This window comes from Haliaeetus albicilla, chromosome 9 (genome assembly GCF_947461875.1).
Source record: "Haliaeetus albicilla chromosome 9, bHalAlb1.1, whole genome shotgun sequence".
Lineage (NCBI taxonomy): Eukaryota > Metazoa > Chordata > Aves > Accipitriformes > Accipitridae > Haliaeetus > Haliaeetus albicilla.
Genome location: NC_091491.1, coordinates 6,215,439 through 6,240,929, shown reverse-complemented (window position 1 = coordinate 6,240,929; position 25,491 = coordinate 6,215,439). Strand labels below are relative to the sequence as shown.

At 53.5% G+C, this 25,491-nt stretch overlaps 1 protein-coding gene across 3 annotated transcripts in view; it reads right to left on the bottom strand.

Moving 5' to 3' along the window:
- The window catches only part of SMG6 (SMG6 nonsense mediated mRNA decay factor), a 119,296-nt gene that overhangs the window by 17,702 nt on the left and 76,103 nt on the right, over positions 1-25,491 (bottom strand). For all 3 annotated transcript variants that reach the window (XM_069791240.1, XM_069791238.1, XM_069791239.1), the window contains exon 14: positions 760-936. In XM_069791240.1, the coding sequence (XP_069647341.1) occupies positions 760-936 (177 nt within the window). The remainder of the gene's footprint in view (positions 1-759; positions 937-25,491) is intronic.

The window sequence follows — 25,491 nt, the reverse complement described above, 5'->3', positions numbered from 1 at the left end:
GGTGCTGTCCCCTGCACGGGGCGATATCCCCTCTGGCTCTGCAGCACCCAGCCCTGGCGCAGGGAGGGGACCTGGAGAGAGCCTGGGCAGCGCCGGGCCACCCAGCTCCCCGCTCCCAACGCCTCTGCCCCTCTCTCCTGTTTCCCTGGCCTTTCCAACTGCAAGATTAAACAGAAGAAAAGAGTCAACCTGCAGAGCGGCTGGCAGGGCCCTTAAACACACACACGGAGCCTGGAGTGAAGCAAGGCCTACAGGAACAAGCAAGGGCAGAAAAACAAGAGTTGAATTCCTTAATCACATCAGGATGTGAGAGGCAGGGGAGGGACGGGGCGCCAATGTCAGCTCTTCCTGTACGTGTGCTGGAGGCTGGAGCTCAGGCCTCTGCCGCAACGAGCTCCACGGCTATAAACTTGATCCTGAAGCTGAACCCTGACACCCCCTCGCCCACCTCCTCTCCCGGGGCCGCGGCGCTGCACGTTATTAAAGCTCCCCCCGCTTCGGGTATGAAAAAGCAGCATCTGGAACTCATAGCAGCGTGCGAGATAGAGGCACGCGGGTTGGACTGGCAGGAAAGGGCACGAGCGAAGTACACTCGGGAGACAAGGGCTGTGCACCATTTGCCCCCCCCCTCCACCTCCCCCCATAAAATGCACACGCAGCTACGCCAGCTATAAATAGCGGGAGCTGCAGGGCAGGCAGAGGCTGGGCCCCACAGGGGTGATTCTTCCTTCACCGAGGCGCGCTCTTCCCGCACGGTACCTGATCTTCCAGTTGTTTTCCCTCTTGGCTTCCCATTTCCTTTCCCATGGCGTCTGGGACGGGTGCCACTGACACATATTTTCCACCCTTGAATGCCAGCAAAGGCTCTTCTTGTCCACAAAGGGCTTCCAGGAAATACTTCAGAACTGTGACCCTCTTGCAGTCGGCTGCAATAACCTACAGGGTGAGGACGAGGGGGTTGGGGAGAGGGAAAGGAAAACAAAGTCAGTGCAAAGGGGAGGCAGATGGGCAATGGCCAGGGGAAAACGTCCGGGGCTAGAAGGCCCAGTGGGATGCAGGCAGCACTGCACAGCACCGTGAGGATGTGCAGGGTGCCCCTCTTCTTCTAAATAGGCACGGAAGGGGTTTGCCCAAGTCTCATAGCCCACTGTCCCCAGGGAAAAGGAGGCAGGCGAAGTCAGGACACCCAGCACCAATCCGTGTCCTGTCCTGTCCCCTCTGTGCACCCCAGGGCCACACGGCTGCCGGGGGCAGCCAGCCCCCTGCCCAGCCCCACCAAATGGGGGAAAGTCCTGCTGAAGCGTGAGAGATGAATGATGTGGCCTATCCTTACTGTTTTGTTTTGGCTCCATTGCCAGATTCCCCCTCACAAAAGCTGGGGAGGGATGCAGGTGTGAGAGCGGGCGGGTGGGGGCATTTGAGAAAAGCTGAGCCCCTCCTCGTCTCCAGCCCGACCCCGTCCCACGGGCCCATCTCACGGACCAACTGGGGAGCCCCGTCAGGGAGGCTGGGACGGATCTGGCCAGAAGGAAACTCAATAGCTTGGGTAATTATCCAATTTACGAGGCTCTCAAATGGAGTTTCCAGAGCACAGGAGCCCGGTGCCTCCACGGCCCCATCCTGCGCGGCACAGCCTCTGCCGGCGCCTCCACCATGACCAGCCTCGGCTCAGCCCTCATCCCCTCACAGCGGGGCTCTGCACCTGCAGAGAGCTCTCCCCTGGTGCTTCCTGCTGACCGGCGTCACACCGGGGAGCAGCAGATTTATAGGGAGAAAGTCAGCAAACGGGCTAGAAGTGCTACACGCTACGGAGACAAAGCCCATGTTGATGCCCAAGTTTCTCCTGCCCCCACAAAGCACTCTGGTTTTGCTCTGTACGGAGACCCCCATCCCAAAAGGGTTCCTGCAGGCTCCCGGGACTGGGATCCCAAAGCTGAGGAGAAGGCCAGACCCCATACAGGTGACTTAACAAGGCTCCCTGCTGTCAGAGACGCTGCCTACTCTCCCACCCCTGCATCCTTATGCCGTGCGATACCAATGCCATGCGTCCCGGCCCCAGCACGGCGGAGACCGGCTCGTCACCCTGCCGTGCCGGCGGCGGTGCGTGCCCTGCATGGGGCCATGCCGCGGTGAGCGGAGGGCTGGCAGCGGCATGCAGCCCCGCTGCACCAGGCTGCCGTGAGAGGAAACTTCTGCTCTTCCACAAAGCTGCCAGTTTCCTCTCTGCGGGCTAATTTTAACCACCGTGTCGCTGTAGTGCGTGTCAAAAACCTGACCCTCCTCTGACCTCCAGCCTCCCACCCTGGCTACTGCCTGAGCGAGGCACCCTCATGCACCAGCAGCCCGGGCTGCCTCCATTTGAAGCTGCCACTCCGGGACCCTGCGTCCCTCCGTACCTGCACTGACAGGCGGAGGGGGAGGAGAAGCCCCTTCCTCCCCATGGGAGGCAGCTGCTGCTGCGGAGCGGTGGTGCCAGCAGGGTGATTGCAAGAATGTAATATTTCAGGGAGCAAGGGACCCATAACCACTGATTCTGGTCCTAAAAAATGTGTCCTACGGGACAGAGGTGAGCAAAAGACGAGGTGATGCAGGCTCAGCAGCCTCAGGAGCAGGTCAGGCTGTGGGGGACCCTCTTTCCCAGGAAAGCCCTTTGCTGCTTGGGACATCCAGCCAGGAGCAATCCCAGCAAGTGTCACTGCAGGAACATTTCCATCCTCCTGGCTCTCCTTTAGGAACCATTCCGCAGGGGAAAGTCAGAAGGAAAAAGAACAAGAGCAAAGTGGGAATGGCTGTCATGGGAAACATCCCTCCTGAGAGCTCTGCGCTGCAGTGGCCTCAGGGGAAGTGGTGGAAACCTCACTGCCTGCTTCATCCCCAGCTCGATGGGTTAACACTGCGGAGACCTGGCCTGACTCACACAGGGTGACTTCACCCAGGGATTTTCCAGTCCTGGTATCTGCAGTTCCCTTGTGTCCAGGGTTGCTGGGCGAGTAAAGCGCCCACCACCACCGGCACAGCTGTGGGGATGTGTCTGTGGCAGCACCAGGGGTTGAGCCCTGCTGCCAGCAGCCACGTGCTGTGGGATGCCAGGATGCGGCTGACAGCAGCAGTTTTGGGGTAGGGGACGCAGGAACTGTCTGGCTAGGTGGGGAAGAGATGGGCAACCCATCCTGACACCATTCCCGAGGGATTTCTCAAGACACCTCTAGAAATAAAAGCCGTCACATCTAGTTTAGGATCCATGAGGTTTTCATGTATGCATGGGGGGCTGGGCGCTGACACAGCTGCAGCGCAGCCATCTCTGCGTTGCAAAGGCTTAAACCTTGCTGTCAGAGCCTCCTGGATTGGGAATGATCAGGTATATTGCAGAAGAGCTCCCTTGAACTGGGGCTGGGGCTGGGGCCAAGGGCAGGTGGGTTCGCTCCTTCCTCCCCTGAAGAAGAAACAAGTAGGAAACACCAGATTTCCTGCCAAGCCAGCACAGCCCGATGCTTAAATTGAGCTCATCTGCTGGGGAGAAAAGAGCCCAAACTGAAGGCCCATGACATAATGCCACAGCAACTCGTCTCATGAACACATTTTTCCAGCCCACATGAATGAAAAACAGGGAAGGAGCAAATGCTCTGCACATCCCCATCACGTGCAGCCCTGCTTGGGGAAGACACGGCAGAGCCCCGGGCTGCCGGCAGCCAGGCTGGCCCCGCCGCGGGGCAGCCCAGCCTCTGAGATGCTGGGAAAGAAGTGACCTGTGACTGGCACCCAGGTCTCTCTCGAACGGCGGAGCGAGACCTTGCGTGCCGCAGAGCAACCTGCTTTTGTCAGAAACTTCCTGTTTCAGAGTGGAAACGCGAGTGCCCGTGGCAGTGCCGGGATGCCCAGGGCAGCCGGGGATGGCCACGAAAGGTGCTTGCCGGCAATTCATCGCTGCTGGAGTGGAGCGCGGTGAGGATGCCGGGAGCTGTGTCCAGCCTTCCCAAAGGAATGGTCAAGTACAATATAACACTGTGTCGATGTATTTGGTGATGTGGCAGCAGACACCCCGGCCCCGGCGGGGAATACAGCCGCCCCGTGTGCCCTTCCCCCTCCGACCGTGCAGTGAGACAGCAGGAACTGAAAGCCTGGCTTCAAGTCATCGCTGGGTATTAAAATAGGCCTGACATGCACGCAGCCGCTCTCAAAGGAAAACTGAAACTGAGAATTGCTGAAGTGGTCTGGTGCCCCCGTCCGTGACCCGGGCTCAGTTCCCCAGAGGTGCGAGCAACCGAGGCATCGCCGAGCCCTTCGCCACCGTGGTGCCTCTCGGGGACACTGGCTGGGGACCAGGCGTGGGGCAGAGGTGGCTTCGACTGCAGCAGCCCCGATCGCCAGCCTGATTTCATCAGGACCGGAGACGAGAGGTTTCTAATCTCCTGCTGCATCAGACGGCTAACCACCAGCTCCCAGCATCAGCCACCCACCAGCGGGCTGGCGGCTGCTAGGGCACACTGACGAGGCTCATTAGCGCTCCGGCTGCTAATTCATGGGTCATACATTAACATACTAATCATTGAGTAAGACACAGCAGGACACACATTAACACACACTAACTGCCTGTAGAGACCCACTGGGCTGCACATTAACTGTACCAGCTGTTGTGTTTTCAAAGCCACTTTGCAGTGCCAGTGCCACCAGGACCCTGCGTGTGTCATCTCCTCCCAGCGGCGAGCAGGGTCCCCACATCTAACGAGGCGTCCCCAGATCTAACGAAGCTGATCCCCTCTATGGCCTTGGCTGTATTTTCCCCTGCAGATGACACGGGCTGAAGGGAAAAGCTTCCCCGAGTGCTGCGTGCTGCTCTTTAACAGGAGGAAGGCAGAGGACTCCCACATGGGATGGCCAGCACCTGGCTCAAAGGAGATGCAGCCCCAATGCCAGCAACGTGTCCTCCAGGAGATTTAAGGGGAGGGAAGGGACTCCGAGAGCTGCGAGTGCGGACACGTGCACCTGGTGCTGGTGGGGTGACACCACCAGAAACCAGCCACGGTCTCGCTTCGGGTCAGAGGCACGCCTGGAGCTGGGGGGGCAGCCCCTCTGCCCCCCACCCCGGCCGCGCGGGCCCTTCTACTCCACACACGGCTCTCCCACAGCTAAGCAAATCTCTGTCACACCCACCGCCGCCTTCAATCAACTTTTACAACTTGTTAATTTTACGCAGCGTCCTAAAGAGCAAATAACCGGGAGGCAGGAATGCAGACTCCTTCAGCTAGTCCAAAGAGCCTCCAGCAGCCAAGCCAGCTGGCCTGGGGAGCTCCGCTCAGCCGCGGGGACCCGCCACATTCCGGGGGGGAAACTTGGCCTGGAGAGGGCTGCCCCGCACCCGTGGCAGCCTCTGGCAACGCCACGCTACTGCCGGCAGTGTGCGGAGAGACACCGGCAGCTTCTCTCTCGGCAAAACCTTAGACTCTGCAAGCAAACAGGAGGCAGCGGCTTTGGAGAAGGTTTTGCTTGGAGGACGGGCTGCCATTGCCGGCTCTGCATTCCTATGTGCGAGGGGGAGACACGAGCACATCCTGACAGCTGGATTCAGAAGGGGAAAAGGACATGAGAAGTTTGAGTCATAGCACGGAGAGATCCCATCCCAGATTTGGAGATGGGAATGGGATAGGACCGGGACTCAGAGCCAAGCTCCAGCACGATCCAGCGTGGGGATAACACTGTTTTTGCCACATTGGTTTAAACATGGCTTAGCTGAAGTAGCTGAATGATGCTGAAACCAAGTGAGCCCCAAACAACCATGCAGCGTCTACATGGCCCCGCTGAAACGTTTGCACTGACCCTGCTAAAACATCCATGCAGGCCGTGGTTAAATGCCTCGCAGTGCCCTGTGCTGCCTCCTCCCATCCCCAGGGAGCCAGAGGGCAGCCCAGGGCACTGGAGGAGGAGGGCAGAGGAAAGCGCCTGGTTTGGTCTCATCCCTTCTGGGTTTTCATCGCGCAGGCTCACACAAGAGCTGGACTGGGTTTAACCCTGGACTTACAGCCCAGCCTCTTTGGGCTCGTTCCCCAGCCAGGATGTGGCCCGAGGAGCTCCTTGCCCTGCCCAGCCCCAAATACAGTTTGGAGGGGTTTGGCCACCTGGGTAGGGAGGACCAAAGTGTCTGTCACGGCTGGGCAGCAGCGCTTGCAGCTGGATCGCAACCCTGGTTTCTGCAGCTGAGAGCTGACTTCAGCCACAGCTTCTCTCAGAGAAACTTCTGATTTCAACTAATCCCACAAGCACGCTCGGTGGACGCGGCTCCCACACGCCTGCAACTCTGTACGTGACCCGACAGAGCAACTGTGGATGCAACTGGGCCTGGACCAAGGCTCTCATATGTCTTGCTATTGCCCTGGCTCTGTAGGACCCAGTGCCAGGATGGGCAGTGCCTAGCACCAACAAGAGAACACCCATGGGGTAAGGGTCCACCACATCCATATCTGATGCTCCATCACAGCAGGGAAGTGCATCAGAAAACACCCAGGGAAGACAGAGAAGCTCCAAAGAACCACTCCAGTTGCTCTTCCCCATTGCCACTGCTGGAGAACCACTTTCTCTGCAAAGCAGGGGCTCCCCAAAGAGAAAGTGTAGCCACGTCTTAGCCAAACCTCTCTCCCAGCACCCTGAGCCTTGCAGAGGCACGGCTCCAGCCTCTGCACTGGGGCACACGGTCTCAGACGAGTCATCGGAGCAGATGTGCTCTTGGCCTGGCAAACACCTCCGCCTTTCCAACCTCGGCCACGTAGCTCACTCACAATTGGCCTTTAAAACTGGAAAGCAGCATGGAAAGGGAGCCAACTGCCCACCATCACTAGGGTTTGCTGGGGTAAGACCAGCCTCGCTTGTCCCACGCAGTGATGCAATGAAGACACACAGATGACATAAAGGTGCAAAGTGATAGATCTGAGCTGAGTCATCCAACTTTTGGTGTCAGGAGCTCAGAAGAAGCGCCGAGTAGCCTGCACAGATTCCTACCATGAAGGTCCTCAAACTGCACCCAAGGCACCTGTCACCGCTGGCAGCTGTAGGACATGAGGACGAGACCCAGTGGTGTGTGGGAAGCTGTGAGCAATTCTGGGTCTTGGAGCCTGCTCTCAGCAAGCCCTCCCCAGAGGAGTGGATCCCTGCACGGGTATGCCAAGGGAGCAGGCCTCCGGAGAGCTGTCTGTCTGCCAGGGGCCAGTTCTCTCTCCCTGACTGGCACCTAGTGGCTGTGGGGCAGGAATACAGACTGAATTTTTACTGATCTAGGCCAGAAGACACTTAAAACTCCATATGGAAACCCCACGCTGCCACAGGTCCCAGCCTAGGTCCCTGAAACCCTTTGTGCTGCAGCACAGCCTGGCACTGCCCTACAAAACATCTCACAGCTCCTCCAGACTCTCAGCGCAGCCAGCTCCTCTCAACTCTTCCCTTCCGTGGTGATGGCTTACCATGGGGTTGGGGAAAGCTGTTTGTCCACCCCAAAATACATCTGAGGGTGCTGCAGTAACCTTTTCTAACTTGTGTGGAAGAGCCAACACCAAAGTCAGCTGAAGCAGATGCTCTGGATGGAAAGTCATCCTCCAGACCACTCTCAAGCTCTTGTGCCCAGGATGACCTGGAGGGCTGGCTCCAGCCCAGCCCAGGACCAACTGCTCCTCTGAAGCATGAGGAGCTACGCAGCCCAGAGAGGAAAGTTTCTGATGGTTTCCAAACCAAGCTTTTGGCTTTTGCTGATGCTTGGGAAGACTTGCCCTGATGTCTTATTCACCTGTTAAATGTGCTAAAGAACCTTCTTGTCAGTTTGTCTCTCCAGTGAGCAGCAGTGTTTACAGCAGGGAGCAGTTGGCTCCAGGCTGCATCCGACACATTGTAGGCAGGAGGCGGGTGGTCAGTTTAGTTAATTTTACCCCCACCAGCCCATGCCTACTGGGCAGGAGCAAAACAAGAGAAAAGCATGACTTTAGCCTGGGTGAGAAGTCCCAGAGAAGATGATGGGGTACAGGAGGTCTCCACAGAGTGATGGAGATGTTTCAACTGGTTTGTGAGTGTGGCTCCTGCCTGGTTCTCATTGTGTCCTCAGGCATTGCTGCCAACAGCTCAGCGAGAACTACGAGCTTCCCATTGCAAAACGTTGCCTCCAGTAAGACACTCCAGGAATTTCTGCAGGAATTTCCATTGGAGAAAGCATTTGCTTCCACCCCCTGCGGCCATGTGCCCCAGTGCTGGGCAAACCAATCCCTGCAGCTGTGAAATATCTGGGGCATTTCTGCTCTCCGAGGTGAAGTCTTGAGCACAGGACCACACATTTCAATTGTCTGTTGGGAGAACAAGGGGCTAAAAAATCACAGCTTTGAAAGAGGCCTGTGAAAGAGGCAGACGACTCCAGGAGAAACAGCGAGTCACAGCCAGGGACTCCCTGTTATAGCCATCTCGATGTCCTCCTCTCTCCCACCCCAGCTCCCAGCACATCCCCAAACTTCCTAGGGGAAAAAAGAGAAAAATTTAGGCCAGAGAGTAAAGCCAAGATAAGTCTGAAGGAGCCCGCTCTGCTCCTCCCTTACAGATCCTACTGGAACACAGACCAGGACAGACAAGTCCCTGAAAGCCTGCCCCAAGCCTGTGGTCCCAGGCTGGGGAAGGAGGAAGGCAAGATCCAAAGCCAATATGACACGACCATCAGCTTTCACAGGGCATGGGCTGTTCTCCCTGCTGCAAGAGTCTCCAGTCTTTTCCTTTTCAGGGACTGGGGGAATTTATTTCCTCTGCCATTTCGGAGGATGCCTGCCTTGCCAGAGATTGTTTTGCAGAGTTAAGAAAGATAAGAAAGTGGTTAGCAGGCTCTTTGGTGGAGGAAGAGAGGATTGCTTAGTAAGGGAAAGGGGACTGCTCTGCTCTCGGCAGAGACACGCTGCCCTTCCTCTGAGGCCACCGCTCCAGGAGACGCTGGCATTGGGGACGAGGTTGGTCCATCCCTGCAGCTCTCTACCCCCGGCGTTTCTCGGGTACATCTGCTCGTGAGGCCACACTGTGCTGGCGATCAGAGAAGCTGTTCTTGTGCCAGGGCTAGGATCTGTCTCTACTGGAATTTGGGAAATGCGGCTGATGAATGTTCAATCCAACATCTCGACTGCAAATCTCAATGTGCTTTTGCAACAGTAAGAGCCCTTTTTGCAGGGTACATGGAAAAAAATAAGGCAGGAGCCAAGTCCAGGCTGCCCATGCCATGGGGAAAACGCTGTGGTTATCTGGCAACCTCCCTGTTTCAGAAAGCACCTCCTGAGCGGCAGCAGGAGGGAGCTGGCCTCGTCAGGGCGTTCACACAGAGGAAACCCTGAAGATGCACAGCTCCTGCTGAGCGTGTCCGTCACTGGCACACCAACGCGTGGGGAGGTTCAGCTCAGCCCCTCTGGACCCTACACCCACCCCTCACCCAGGCACCCTCCAAGCAGATAAAGGCATCGTGCACAGCAGCGGGGCAGAGCAAGCGTTTTGCTCTCGCCGATAGCATAAGCTGTTTCGCAAGGATTTCCCCATGGAGACAACTGCCCTGTGATTTGACCCATAGAGTAACTCGGTGATTCCTGTCCTACGGGACAAGACACCAGTGTCGGGAAGTTGGGTGGTGGAAGGGAAAGAGTTACAACACAGGAATGGGGGAGCGGGGATGAGGTTCTACCATGCAAAACCAGCAAAAAAACGGTGCAAACCAGAGCTCATCCTTACAGCATCCACCTGCCCTGCCCACACCGTTCACCCCTCAACCTTCCAGCATGACCTCTGCTAGAGGCAGCGAGGAAACCGTGGCATTAGCCGGTAACACCCACGGCACAGTGGACTTCCACCCCCGGAGGTGTTAACAGGCCACTGCGTCCCTTGCAAACCTGACTTCTGACCTTGGCAGCGGGAGGGAGAGGAGAGGTAAGAGCTGCAATATTCTGCCTGGTCCTGGCAGAGCCAGTTGGGAAGCTGTTTCTCTGAGTTTACACAGCTTATACGTTCTCCATGCAGTTCCTGGACGCCTTCCATCGCAGATGAGAGTTTTATGTCGAATTTTAAGTTTGACCACAAATATTTAAACTTCCTTGGACCACAAATGCTGTATCTTCTTTGTGGTTTAGTTGGCACCAAATGAGTATTTACAGATCCCTATATGTCTGTCTGTCATTTAAATATCTTGCAGAGGTGCCAAAGGCTTCAAAAGTGGAGGGGCTCCTCAGGCAGGCCCCCTGATTCCCCCTCTCTGCCCTTCATTACTCAGCACAGGCAAGGGAGAGGTGCAGACACTGGCCAAGCCCTTGCAGAGGGCACGGCTGCTGCTGGTCTGAGCATTTCATACTTGCACTCTATTTAGCTTGCTTTTCAAAGAATGTCATCTGAGATCCTACCGTAACTTCCACAGCTCCTTGCCCTGGTGGATATTTGAACTGGGATGAAAGTCTTCGGAATTTTCTCCTTGTCTTTTAGGAAACTGAGTCTACAGGAGACTGTTTTAATGAGAACCACTAAAACCTCCTAAAGCAGCACAGCTCCCACCTGGCCACTGCTCGCAGCCTCCCCATGGGTGTTTTCACTTCCTCAAACACAAGCGATTCTCAGAGGGTGACAGTCCAGACCTGCTGAACTGGGATTCTGCACTAGGGAAACTGGTTAGAGTGGTTAGTCTCAGTGGCAGAATGATACCTAATTCAGGAAAGGCCGTTCGGCCAGGAAAACACAATCAAATAAACACCGTAAAAGGTCCCCCTTAAGCACCCCACGCCAAGGGAATTCAGCGTTGCCATTGCATGGAGCTGGATGGGGGGCAGAGAGCTGAGGGTCCCTGAGCTGACACCCAGCCGGGTGGGCGAGTTACAGGGAGCGGCAGCCCAAAATCTGAGTTAACGCACGCACGTCGGCTCAAGTCAGGTTGTGTGTGTTTCATTTCCTTCAGACTTTTTAGTCTAGGATGCAAATTGGACGCTTGCCCCACCGATTTTAGGGGAACTTTTGAACACGTAGCGGTGTAGTAGATGCTGCTCCTGCAAGACTGCTTTTACCACCCCAGGGACCCAAGCCACCGGCCGGTTGTGGCAGCACTCGGGGAGCTCTCCCGCACGTCCCACCATCCCTTGGGAACCACAGAGCAATTGCGTGCCCGGGGAAAAAGCTCCAGCAACGGCTGCCCACATCAGAGGAAACAGATACCTGAGTCAGAGCAATGCGATGAGAAACCTCCGCTCCGCAAACCAGAAGCCAGACTGAGCAATGTCAGTGCCAAGCTGCCCCACCGCTGCTTCGCACGCTTCGCCGACCCCGGACACTGCTGGGGAGCTTGGGGCACTGCGGCTCCCCTCAACTTTGGAAGTTGAAAGAGAAGCAGCTTTGCTTTGAACTAACAAGCAGACAAAGCCCAGGTGAAAGGGCAGCTAGCGGGGCTGGGCCTGAGGCTGCCGCGTGCAGGGAGGAGTTCCTCCGACCGTCGGCTCCTCCGTCGGGGCCGCCGCTAAATTCCCTTGAAAACAGAGGGTGGGGATGCGGAAGGCAATGTAGTAACACCAGAAAAATGCCACCACAGCTCAGTCGGCTGCAACACCACAGCTCCAGAGATATTAGCAATACTGGCATTTCCACCCACCGCAAGAACCACACTGGCAGCGCGCTCCCGGCGGCTCAGGGCAGGGCGGGAAGCAGCTCACACCACTTCCAGCAGCCACTTCAGGGAGGGACAAACGCTGTATTTTGCTTTACAGAGAAATGCTGCCACTTAGGGGACTCCCGATGACGTTCCTGTGCCTGAGAGCCCATGACCTCTTCGAGGAGGGGCTGCTCCGAGCAAGACACACTCTATTAGCCTACCAGAGGTAACTTTATGCACTGGATGTGAGCTCCAGCCCGCGCGGATCCTGCTCTGCCTCTAAGGCAGCAGCGAGCACAGCTCTGCTACTTATACCCAATACTCAGCTCTTCTGGCAGATGATTAATGGCCTGAGTCTTGCAGTCACTTGCTTCCAGCCGGGCCAAGAGCTGCAAACACACCTAGGGAAGGGAAGGGAAGGGAAGGCAAGGAGGAATTGGAACGGCGGCTGGTCGGGGAGAGGAAAACTATTCGCTGCGTCTTTGTTTTCTGCAGAGCTCCTCCTCCCGGGAGCGGGATGCTGAGCGCAGAGCAGGGCCCCTGCCCCGAAACGGAGGAGCTGAACCAGAACAATAGGGTGGGGATTCTGGATGGGCCCCGACAAGTGGGGTGGGCTGGAGCGGGGGCACCGATCCATCCTTTTGACTTCATTCACACTTACAGCTGCATTAGTGACATTTCCTGAAAGCACAGTAGGAAGAGAGGGGTATTCACTCACTCCACCCTCCATCTAACACTGTCCTTGCGATCCAGCCGTGCACCAAGAGCCAATTTTGGCCTCTGGCAGAGCTGCAGGCCAGACATTACAAGCGCTGGTGTGAGCAGCACAGGTCCCCACCCGATGAGCAGCACGCAGACTTGGAGCAGAGAGGAGGGGTGCTGCAGCCAGCAGGAAAAAAAAAAAAAAAAAAAAAAAGTAGGGAAATGCAGAGCGTTTGAGCGTGTCCAAGGTGGCCCTGAAGTTGACAAGGAGGTGTCAAGAGTGGGATCTGAGCGTTTGGCTTTGGGACAAAGAAAGGTGCAGCCACCAGCCGATGCCACATGAAATGAGGCAGAGGTCCTCTCGCAAAAGAAAGGAGGGGAGTGACAGCCGCGTTGCACAGGGGCCTTGAGGCAGGATCTGTGCCACAACGCTCACACCCCAAGGCGACTGTACCGCCGTGTCTCCAGCATGTCATCTCCCAATGATGCCATGACCTGCAACGCAGAGCAGAGGATTGAAAACAGCGCGGCGAGCCCTGTGGCTGACTCACCGGAGCCCGCTCGTCCCCGGCGCATCGTGATCCTGCATGTGGAGCCTGAAAAACAACTTTTTTTTTTTTTTTTTTTTTTTTGTAAAAAACAAAAAACCAGCTGCCCTCCTCCAAATCTGGAGTTACTCAGCCTGACTCACACCAAGGCTCTCCTGGCTCTGCCGGCAGAGCCTGCACGTACCTGGAGCGGGCTGTGCAGGCTGTGCCGGTGATACCCGCTGCACCGCACACCTGGAGCTGCGGCACTTCCCCAAGTGCCTGCAACATGAGCTTGCTGCAGCCAAGCTAATTATTTTCAGCTTCAAACTTCAACCATTTTTGGTGAATCCCCGAATTAAAAAAAAATAAATAAATGGAGACTATAATTTTTTTTTTTAAATGGGAAAAGTATTTCTTTCATTCTCCCATAACACAAATCCAGCAAACATGAAAAACATGAACCCAAACCAAAGCTCAGACATCACATCTGGGGAGAGACCAAGCATGGAAAATTTTAATCCAAAGGTTAATGTTTGGGAAGCTCCGAGTGTGTGAAAAAAGGGGTTAGATGGGTGCTGCTCCACGGCTCGAACAGTTGTTGCCGCCAAGTGGCGGCTTTCAAACGGTGCCTGCCTGCCCCAGCCCAGGCACTCGGGGTCAGATGCTAAAATAGAAAACAACTGAAATCATTGCAAGCAAACAGTCAGATCAGATGCTGGAAAAGCCAAGCAAGGAAGGAGCCAGCAGCATAAAACGCAGCTCGAGCCCTGTGACTGGAAACAGCCTCCTGACTTGCCCTGGGTGAATTGCACCAAACCACATGGCAGCGGTGGCCCTCGCCACCCTCTCCTGCTCCCCCGAGCTCTCCTGTGCCACCTCCGCAGCTTCAAGATCACTTGACAGCCCCATGCCACTCCTGTCCCAGATGTCACCTTCATCTCCTTTGCTCACTGCTCTGCCGGATCACACTCCAGTGGTTATCATGGCTTGGGGTTTTTTCCATGCAGCAGCCTGAAACTTCACCCTTTTCACCCAGAATAACCATCTCCTGCCCAAGCATAGAACACCTTGCTCTTCACCTTCACGCCAGCCCCAGGTGATACACCTCCCTGTACCTGCCCAGAGCAGCGTGTCTCTGCTGCTCCCCGGCTCACTCCTACCTTGCACCCTGAGCTGCTGGGCTCCCGTAGCCCCACTCCCACTGCAGATCTGCCCTCTGAGCTCGTTATGCCCCCATTTTCCCCACATCCTGCCTTCAAAATGCCTTTGTCTTCATCTTCTGCATTAGATTATGCCCTTTGCAGACTGCTCCTTCCAGACACTAGAAATCTCTCTCCCCCCAGCTATAACAGAATAGCATCCTAATTGCCTTTGTTAGGGACGGGGCCATGCTTGTAAAATTGCCACGTCTGCTTGCAGGGCCATATCAGCAATAACAATAGCTTAAAAGCTACAGGAGTTATAGCATCGAGTCCTCCCACACTTAACTAAACACAAAGAGAAGGGACCATATGTCTGCAAAGGCAGCCACGTCAGGTGGGTCGGAGCCCGGCTCCCCAGGCTCCCCGGGGGTGGGAAGGGAAGGCACAGCACCAGCAGGCGTGAGAGCATCCGGCAGAGCAGCGCTGCTCGCTGCAGTTTATTTACAGCATCCAGAGGGATGCCGGACGGGATGCTTCCTGGGATCAGCCAGGGCAGAGCTGCTCCCTAAGGTAGCAGAGACAGGCTTCAAAGAGCTGCAGCATCCCTGCCCACGGGCTGGGCTCTTCTCCCAAGCACACGCTTGCCAGGAGAAGAGCTGGGCTGCTTCTCCCCTTGCACAGCCAGCAGCCTTGCCTCGCTGCCCGCTGCGCCCTGCCTGGCCTGGAAGCAGCCCCAGCTCCCGGCCCTTGCTGCATTTGCCCACCCAGGGGTGCTCGGGAGGAGCAGAAAGCTGGAGTCTCTCCCAGACACAAGGATACAAAGCAAGCTCCGTCTTGGGCTGAGATGGACTGCTTTGCATCAGCGGAGGGGTCCACTCACGCCAGCGTACCTGGGTCACTATGGCTGACAGCCATCACCACCTCCTGCAGGTCTCCAGAGTGCCACCCAGCAAGCCCGGTAGCTCCTTCCCAGACAAGTGCTTCCTGGAGCCATGGGAAGGTTTGATTTTCAGTACGTTGCTGAGGGATGCAACAGAAAATGACTGTGTCCTGCTGCAGAGGGAGGAGGAGAGTGACATCTCCCTAATAGCTGGGATGTCATACACTGCTTCCCCCCAGAATGGCGGTGCTTCTCTGACCAGAGAAGCACAATAAGGAGGAGAGTTTGGATGAGTGATGGGGTTCAGCTCCAGAAATGCTGATTTTGAATGGGTACGAAGCTGCTCAAGATGTCAGATACAACCAGGCTGGGGGACACACAGACACTGGCCAGAGAAGAGGGGGAATTGTCAGTCGTTAGCAGAGAATCTCTGCAAAAAGATGGGAAAAAGATAAAGTAATGCACAAAAATGTAAATGGTCCTTTCACAAATCATTGGATAACCCACTCCAGACCAGTTTTTTGTGTATAGTGCCTTGCTTGGCTGAGACAGGACCCCAAAATCCAGGTACCTCTCATATAGCTCCCCAACCACACTCCTTTCTCTGCAAGAAGAAACCTAAATCTGCTCACGACTAACTGCAGAAGCATGGATATAAAGACGAAAACAAGAAAACAGAAGTGAGATTGAGAGAAACACTAGGAATCTCTGTAGACACCAAACGTTTCTCCAAGCTTAGCCCAGAAAAAGGGCTCTACAAAGAAAACATGCAAAGCACCTCTGTCCGGGCTGGGGAAGGGGCTGCAGGGGCAGTGCCGACAGGAGCGATGATGCCTAGAGAAGACCCTGTGGAGAAGCTGAAGGGAAATCGTGGCAGGGCTCACCTGCAAATGCAGGGGAAGTGTGTGAGGAGAAACACAAGCAGAACTGGCTGGCAAAGACAGGGCTCGGGACTGGGCTCCCTCAGGGTTCGTGCTCATGGAAGCGTGTGCTAGCACGCTCAGAGGAGTCCCAACAAAGGACAGGCAGGCGTGCTCCAGCTGCCCATGGACCATAGCTCCTGCTCTGCACTCTTCAGCCCTCCAGCCAAGGGGGAAAATGTAATCAGAGCAATTTCTATTAGCAAGAATATAAAGACTTGGAACCTCTGGGCTGTCTCTTGACAACTAATTAATTACCAGGTAGCATCCCCTTGAAGCTGCCAACACAGCATGCACAAGTTCCAGCACGATTTAGGGAGAGAGATGAACTTTACAATAAACTCTAGAATTTTACTTCATCTTCCGCCACCATCTGAGATCCTGGGGGAACAGGAAGGGGTGGCAAGAGGCAAACTCTGAAGCCATCTGGGATCATCATTAACTCATTCACTCGTGGCCTCTGAAACAAAACGCCGACTGCGCTGCGAGCAGCAGCTTCGAGCCAGATGAGAGCTCCTCGTATTCTCAGTTTCTTAAATGCTCTTCTGCCAGTTTCTGCAATAGGGTGCCCATCCCCTTGCAGCCCCCTTGCCTGTTCCCCGAGGCTTTGGCCGTCAGGGCAGCCAGTCTTTGAAACTCTTAAGAGCAAAAACTATTTCAAATGGCTTTAGGTGATACATTCTTCACTAACAGCAACAAAAAGGAGTAAGTGAAGAAGTATGTCAAGAAAGCAGAGAAAAGAAAAGGAGAAGGACAAGAGGAGACAGACAGAGTGACTGCTGCTGACATAGCTTTTATGGGAAAACACAGAAATAAACCACAGTGGCAGAAGGTGCCATATCTTAACCCCAGGGACCAAGAGGCCTGGGCTTGAGGTTATTGACCTGGCTGGTGTGGCTGTGCCATGCCCGGCTGGTCCCTCACCTCTGATGACATCCCACTTCTCGCTGTCCTCAACAGAGCATCCCTTTCCAGTTGATTAGTTGCTAATTACTATGGGACTGGCACATCGGGGTAGTCACAGAGCTAAGCAGCATGTCCCCACACAACAACTACACCGTGCTGAAGGAAAGGTGTCTCCCTGCTTCAGGCAACCAAACGCTGCTGCCATAAGCCTCTCCTCTCCCCCTCTCTCCGAGCCTGGGACTAAGGGACCAAAACCTCAGACCAGCCCAGGATAATTCCCAGAAGGAGGACACTAAGGGGCAAAGGCTATCTGGGCTGCAGAGGTCACCGAGGACAGCAGCGGACACCACTAACCACTGCAATGTGCCAAGCTTTGTCCGGACATCTCATAAAAAAAAAAGGTAATGACAAACTACAGTTGAAGATCAGGATGCGTGACCTGTTGGAGAGTGCTGGGCTTGGGCAGCCAGGCCATAAGATTATTAAATGCAAGCCCTGTGGCAGCACTGCGAGGTCTGAACTAGGAGACAATGCAGGAAATACGAGGACATTTGGGGACGGTCATCCCAACATAAGATTTTGTCAGGCTGTAGAGACACAGGGAGATGGCAGATGCTGTTCAGCTTGGCACACACGAACCGAACTGCACAGTACACCAGGTAGCATCACAGAGGACTGGTTTTGTCTGCACTCAGGGTGGTATGAGGTTAACCAACATCAGCATACTGAACAGCATGTGGGGATGGTGCTAAGCTTTAGGACTGCCTTGAGGAGACATTTTATATGTGACAACTTTCCCACCTCACCACCCGAGACAACCCTGGGAGCCAGCCTGTCTGGGTGGGCAACTTTTGGGACCGGAAGCCTCCATCTCCCTGCTCCAGGCCACAGCTCTACCGGTGGCTGTGGATTTCTTCCTTAGACACCAGGACAGCCACAGGTCACCTTGCTCAGGTGCAAATGTTCCAGGCTAAGCCAAAACATTTCTTTTCTTTTTTAGACTTACTTGATGTAAGTCCAAAACCTGAGATGACATCAAAGACCCCATTGAGCAGATCCCCTCCAGAAAGACACAGGGACTTTACCTCGTTAGTACAAACACAGTTCCCCTGCAGACTTCCTGGGAACAGCTGAAGCAGCATCGCACTTCAAAAACCAGCCTGCACATCACAGGGATGGGGAGGAGCTCAGCTCTGGCCCAGGACTGTTGACAACCATTTCAAAGCCCATGCAGGATCACACACAAAAATTGTCACAGCCCTGGGGGGAACAAAATTATCTTTGTCCCCAGGAGATGGGCTGTAAAGGCAATGGCAGGGCAGGAGCTGTCACATGAAGCAGTCAAGGAGGGCATGCATTCTAATTTAAAGGAGAGAAAGAGAAGAAGATTTAGATGATGGAGTGATTTAGCCCTCCTGGAACTGGTCAGTGGTTGTTTCCCATGAGCTACAAAGAGGGATGTCCCTTCAGGATTTCAACCTGTGCCAAAAGAATCCATCTTCTTCCGAGGGATGGCAACTGCCAGCAGTTCTGTCCCTGCTGCAGTCCCCAGCTTGGGTCTGCCACTGGCTGGGGTCTGAGGTCACTTCCAGAGGGATGGAGGAGACCTGCAGGAGCCCAGGCTCAGCCATGGCATGGAGTGACAATCAGGAGATATGCTGCTTCCTGGAAGAACTGGAACTGATGTGCAAATAATGAGAGAAAAATGTGGGGCGAGGGAGGGTTAAGGAGAGATTAGTCTGGGGCACACTCTGGGAGATACACAATGTTAAGTATGAGGGCAAAGGAAATGAAAACTGGAAACTCAAACATAGTCAAGAATCCAATCCCAGCCTGGGCAGGAAGTTTACACTCTGCTTCTAAATATACATGTTTTTAAATCAACAAGCTTTCTTGTTCCTCAGCATTAGCGTACAACTACACAGGAGAACTAACCGGATAAAGGCACTGCCAAGCTCTGCCTGGCGAGGCTTACTGTCCACAAGTGACAAGGTATGGGTGATGGAAGTCCCTGCCATGCCCCAGCAGGGAAGCAAAGGCAGGATCCTGAAGAAGCTCTGGGAGAGCAGGATTCCCGGCTCCAAGCACCCTGCTCAGCACGTCAGCACCCAGTCCCTCGCAGACAGAATCTCCTGTGGTCTCCAAGTGCCATGCCTGCGGACCACGAGAAGGAGAGGAAGCGATAACCTGTGAGCATGAGTCAGATGTGGTGCCTCTTTCCTTCCTGCTCTCTGGCCACTGCATTCATGCTCAGCAGTCGGATAGTCACATATTTTTTTAATTTGATATAATTATCTCCTAGAAATTACTGTACACAGCCTCTTGGGATCTAAAGCAATTAAGTGAAGATAAATTTCTTTCATGGAGCAAGCTGTCAAAGGATGAAGCAATTTCATTCCCCATTTGAAGTGGAAGCTTTGGGTCATGCATGGTTTATTTGAAACAATGCCATCACCTAAAGCTGCTGATCTTATCTGTCTCTCTCTGTCTCTCCATTTCAAACTGCTGAAGATGTGCAGCGTGGCACTGCCTGAAGTGATGACATCTGGCACCAGGCCAGCTACAGAAACGAGCTGCTCCTCCCCGAGTCTGAGTGCAAGAGGCCAAGCATTCCTATTAAAAAGGGGGAAACCGAGGTGAAATCTGGGAAGAGCTGAAAAGTGGGAATCCTGCCCAAGGGAACAGGAGATCCATGAGCTACAGGAGGAGCGAGGTGCCTGCAGGAAGGGGTGGCACTGCCCAACACAGGATGGGAGAACTTAGTGCATCTCTGAGGGGTTAACAGTCTACCAGGCTTCCTCTTCATCACGAGACTGCCCTGAAGCCATCTAAACCAGGCTTTGAGGATTTCATCATGACAAGGAACAGCCCATGCACTTCAGTCTGTATGAGGAGAGACATGGCAGGGCAGAAATTATATCCGATTAGCACATACAGGCTAAGTCTCTCAGAAGTTCCAGCAAATTCTCTCTTGTCCTCACATTCCACCATGCCAAGATGTTTCATTTTAGACAAAAAAACCCACAGAAAACATTAAGTAACTCATTTAAATAAACCGTTGTCCACAGTGATGTTTTTTAACCTGAAAAGGGGAGGATGGCCAGAGATGCTGGGGAGCAAAGAGTAGCCATGATGAGGGCTCTGCTACCTCCACAGGTTAAGCACTGAAGATGCTCAGATCCTTCCAGGGGAGGAAGGCATGCTCCACGCCCCACAGAATACAGGCATCAGCCAAGCCAAGCTTTGTATGCTTAAGCAACCTGAAGGTGCCACCCTGCCAGCTGAACAACTTTCACCTGACTATTGGGAACAAAAAGGCAGAGGACATCAAGAAGAACAAGCATGAATGGATCCTGAAGTCCTCCTGCGCATTGCTGACAGCAAACCAGTCCCACTCGTGCCACAAAAAGCCAACACCCCTCCCGAGCGTGCCATGGGCAGGGAATGCGGAGAGCAGCAGCTGCTCACACTGACTGCATTTCTGTCATCTCATCCCGATCATTCATGCAACCTTCAGAAATGCTGCCCTTGGGCGTTCAGTCTCTAAACCAGCCAAGAGCTACACGAGACTTTCACTGACACAGAATTAGGCAGGTAATGGCCTGGAAATCAGGCTCCAACTTTCCCACAGCGATGGCCAGCTATTGCATGGGAGACGGTTCCTCGTCGCAGAGGTCAGCAACACACTGTGACTTGCTGGTACATTCGAAGCTGCGAGCCCCTTGCTGTCCCCAGCCAGCAATTCCACCTCTTTGCCCAGTTTTCTGTTTAGCAACTGCTCCATCTACACACTTACAATGATACAATCAACCAATGCATCCATACAGATATCTGTTCCCATTCTCACCTAGCCAAATCCATCCACACAACTCCCTTCCAGCTCTCTAGCCTACAAGGATTTATCTTTATAACCCCAGCATTTCCCATGTGATTAAGCCTCTCGTACATTTAGCAGGTACTACATACTTCCAAAACATGAGGTGTCCCTCCATGCTGATACCTGGACGATCACTCCTTTCCCATGTCAGGGCAGTCACTAGCGAGCAACTCCCAAGTCACAGGAAAGTTGGTGAGGATGCTCATGTCTAAAGGAGGTTGCAGCTATGGGTGTGAAAACAGCCAACTGCTGAGCCAATTGAGCTCCCATGGCCTGGACGGATAAGAGCATTTCATCCATCAGGTTTCTGCAAAGCTCAGATCAGTGTTGATCAAATCTTTGTTCATTAGGACAGATGCTGTACTAAAAAAAGTTGCTGGTCCTTGAGGGAGCTAACAATATAAGCTGGCAATGGGTACAAGTTCAAGAAGCACCTGGATGACTTAAGAGTGCAAGCATGATCTTCAAAAGTGACTTCAACACCAGAAATGCAGTACGTCACTGGCTGCTGGTAGGTCACTGTGTCAAATCCAAAAAAATGCACATCAGCAGGCATGTCCCTGATGCACTCTGGAAGCGCTGCTCTGTGGCCACTTCTCTATAGGAAACGTGCACGGACCAGGTATCAGATGAACTCATACAGCATTAGAAGGACGTAGCAAACTCCATCATCTTCTGTCTATAGACATAAATCTCTTTCCTTCAATAACAATGGATGCTATAATAAACATTACATCATTTATGCTTAAGATAAATATGGAACCAAAACGTAAATCTGTTCTGTTGTTCACAAACTGAACAGACCAGGTAGGCAGTAGCTTCTCAGACCTCAGAGAACACATCTGTCTTCATGCTAAGAATTTGTGTTTATGTATGCAACTACCTATCCCAAGTACAGTGAAGTTTTGGGAAAGTTTAAAAAAAATAAATCAACAAAAACTAGAAATAAATACTATTATTGTCGCTATTCATAATATATACACTTATAGACAAATATTTGTACATATGGTGGAGAAAATGCTTTATGTGAAATGCTGGTATGCAAAATGTTATGGCAAATTTTGTTAATTTAAATAAATTATGGGTTTTACCTTGTGTTTAAGGAAATATATGCAAATACGTTATGGGGAAAATTTTGATTAAAGTATCTGGATTAAATATCCAGCATTTTTAATGTCCCACCACAGATACAGTCAGACCAGCAGCAGTAATGTTGCTCATGCGAGGCCTATGTTTGGGAAGAATTTTAACGCTTCCCAGTGAACCTTCACTTAGTACCCCATCATCTTCCTAAGGGACGCGGGTGGCCTGGGGCTGAGGCACTAGCCTGAAATCCTGGGTATCAGGGGTTTGTTCTCATCCTGAAGCTAAGGTTTCCTGTGGGACCTGGGTCAGTCCCTCAGCCTCGCGTACCTCTGTTGCCAATCTCTAACAAGGAAATTGCTTTTCCTTCTGTCATAGCGTGTTGTGGAGATACATTCATTAATGCCTGGGAAGCGCTCTGACTTCAATGACGGTGAGAAAAGAAAACAATAAATAAGACCGCGGTGGTGTCTTCTCTTTCCGATTTGGGATGTGACAGCATGAGGACACCGAGGGTTACAGCTTCAGCCTGCCGCAGAAGCTGGGCTCTCCATGCTCGCCCAGACTCAGCCCAGCACTGGCAGACGGATTTGGCATCCACAAAAACAACGCGAGGTCCGGCTGGGAGCAGAAATGTGGGGAGCAGACTCCAAGCTCAATGACAGAGGTCACCTTCCGTCTCCCGTAGAGACAGAGTAGATCCCCATCTGTTATTTGGGCTGACCACTCCCTGCATTCCACCCCGTCCACTTCTCTGGCAAGCTTCCCAGGACGTGGATCTTTCTTATTCAGGATAACAATGAGGAGTTATTAATTGGGTCTTTTTTCAGGTTTCCTGAGGTCCTTCCAATAGCTGTGTTGGTGGATACCACAGCCGTCGTCATCTTCAGCAGGGATGTTTTAAGCATTTCACTTAGTCAAAGACAAAATAGTGCTGTGAAACAGGGTCACCCCCGAAGCTAAGCCACAGGCAGAGACGAAGAGTCAGGTCAAGGACTGAGTTTAGTACCAGAGTGCAGAGTCTGAGCGGTGGCGGCATATCCAGCTGGCAAAGCATGAGGCAAACAGGCAAAACCGAGTCCAAGAGACCCCACACACATTCAGAAGCACCACATTAACTCTTGAGCACCACAAAGACTGTCCGAGGCAAGGCCACGCTTCATGCCCAGGGACAGGGTCGGCCAGCCAGAGCAGCCTTTCCATTTCCTCAGAGTTTCTCTGGATAGCAATAAGAGATGGCTCATTGCGAGGGGATCCAGCATTAATGGTGTTTTAATGAGGCCTTTCAATACACTTACAGACTAATCAGCAAATTCCACAAGGTCTGGACTCTAATATGTCATTCTGAGTACACTAAAGTCATGGTGAATACCTCTTTTATAGCCAGCGCCATGCACTATCTGGGCCTGATGTCCAGCCAAGACATGGCAGGTTTTGTGCCATTAGGGTGCCAGTGCGGCAGAAGCGAGGCAGTTACCTGCTGAAAAACCCCAAGGGAAGCGAAAGGTGTATGCAGCATATGCCAAGGAGGTGCTGCACAGGAGACTTCATGGTTTGACTCTCCTTTCCTAGGTCACTCCACTGATGCCAACTCCGGGAACACGAGGTCAGCGAGTTTCTTGAATAGGACATTTCCTGTTTCCCAAGAGTCTGTGCTGAACCTCTGGAGGCAGCTTTTAGGACAAAAGGACTGAACGCAAATAAGTTTTCCACCTCATTACATAAACCTGGCCTGACGATGACAGAAGCAAGGATGTTTGACAACGAGCATCATCTGATCCGCACGAAAAGATCCAGCACCGCCTGAAACCAGGCATGGGACAAGGCTGATGCATCCTGTCAGTCTCTGCCTTGAGCTGATGATCACATCACACTTCCAGAAAACACTTTAAAAGAGCCTTTTGCTGACACCAGAGCCAAACTGTGCAGCGCTGGCTGAGGAACCGCACACGTGCTGGTACATGTGCACAGCTCACGCCCAGGCTGCCTGATTCACTTGGAGCCGATGCAATGGCTAAAGCGCCCTGTCCAAGGCGAGCCTGGAGGAGAGGCAGAGGTGGATCCAAGGCTGGGGGAAGGCAGTGGAGGAAGGGATGGAAGCGTCACGAGCCTCTTGAGCAAATCCCCCACAGCTTCCCCATGCACTGGGGTATTGCTCGCTCGCTCCACACGCCAGGAAAGAGGCATCTCAGGAGTAGGGAAGGTTGTTTCCACCAACTGCTTGCTCTTCCCTCCCCACTTCCCCTCCAAGAGATGGGGCTGCCTGGAAGGCAGCACCTCGTACTTCCCTGCAAGCCGCGTCCAGACCACAAAGCCACTCTCGTGCTCACTAACAGGAGCATTAAGAGAACATGTGTAACTGGATCTTAACACGTTGGCAGGTGGTTCCTCACCTCATAGTGAGACTGCAGTTCTCACACACCAGCCCTCAGCTTCCGGACAGAGGCAAAGCAGCAGGACCCCAGCTCTGCAGAGGGGTGCCAGACTGGAGGTACTGTTAAATCTGCACCTCCTCACCATCATGCCTGCCTGGCCAGGGCTTTGGATCTGTTAGCACTTGGCTGTGGCAAAGTAGCTGCACAGCTTTGAACCCCTGCTGCCTTCAACACTGTTTCTGCAGCTCGATGCCACGGCTGTGCGTCATCAGGCAGGCGGTTGTCCTCAGCCTGAGCACTCTGCATTGCTGGGACGAGAGGACGTGAAAAGCTAGTATGCCCCAGAGACTGCAGTGCACAGGATACGGACTGGATTAAAATCTGGTCAACGAGGTCTTAAAATGTCAGTGTAAACAGGAGGGCAGTCCTGGCGGGGCCGCGGGGAAGCTTGCTTGGGCTTATGCTACTTAACAATAGGTTCAGTGACCTGGACAAAGAAAACTTTTACCGATAAAGCCTGCAGATTAGACACCGTCTCCCACCCTCCCAATCTTTGAAGAGAGCAATTCACCAACGGACGAAAAACTCAAAATTGCTCAGTTGCCTACTCACGAGCAAACACCACGCTGTGTAATACAGCTAAATGCAAAGTTGTGCCTCTAGCAGCAAAGGCTGCAGGACGCTGGTAACGTCTGGTGGGTGTGGAGGAGAGCAGCAGAGCACAGCAGTCACCTCCTCCTTACAAGCTGGTACAGCAGCTCACAGAGCAACACATCGAGCCTGGACAGCCACAGCTCGGAAGCACCATGAGAATGGCTCCAGGGATCCAAACCACGCCCAAGAGACCGTCACGTCTCTCAGTCCATCTATTTGACTTCTCGAAAGAGGATGGGGATGGAGGGACTTGGGACACATTTATATATTGGGGTCAGGGCAGCAACAGATGGCTTCCCAACCTACAGCAAAATTCAACTAGTGGAAATCGAAACAAAACAAATTTAGCCTGGAAATAACGTATGTTTTTAACAGCGATTGAAATTGGCTCCTGCGACAATTTGCTGAAGATCCCGATGGGTTCTCAGCCTTTCAAAATCAAGGCTTGGTGCTTTCTACAAGACCTGCTCTTGTTCCCTTGGAAATTTCCCTGTAGTTTCCCAAGGGAGAAGAGACCAGAGGAGATGGCTGCAGCTCCCCCACCTTGCCAGCATCCAGGGCTCTCCCAGGCTGGATTCCCCACTTCCAGAACTGACGCACACCACCGTGGGCTCCTCTTTGAAGAGGAGGTTTCTGACCTGTACATTCTTCCCAGAAGCTCCACGATGTTCAAAGCACCTTGCTGACAGACAGGCAGGTGTGCCTGTGACAGTGGCCACCTCCCCAAACCCAGCACAGCAGGAGGAGAGCAGCCCCCCCAAACAGAGCCCTAGGCAAGGCACGGGGGAGTACTCCAAGCCCAGCTGTG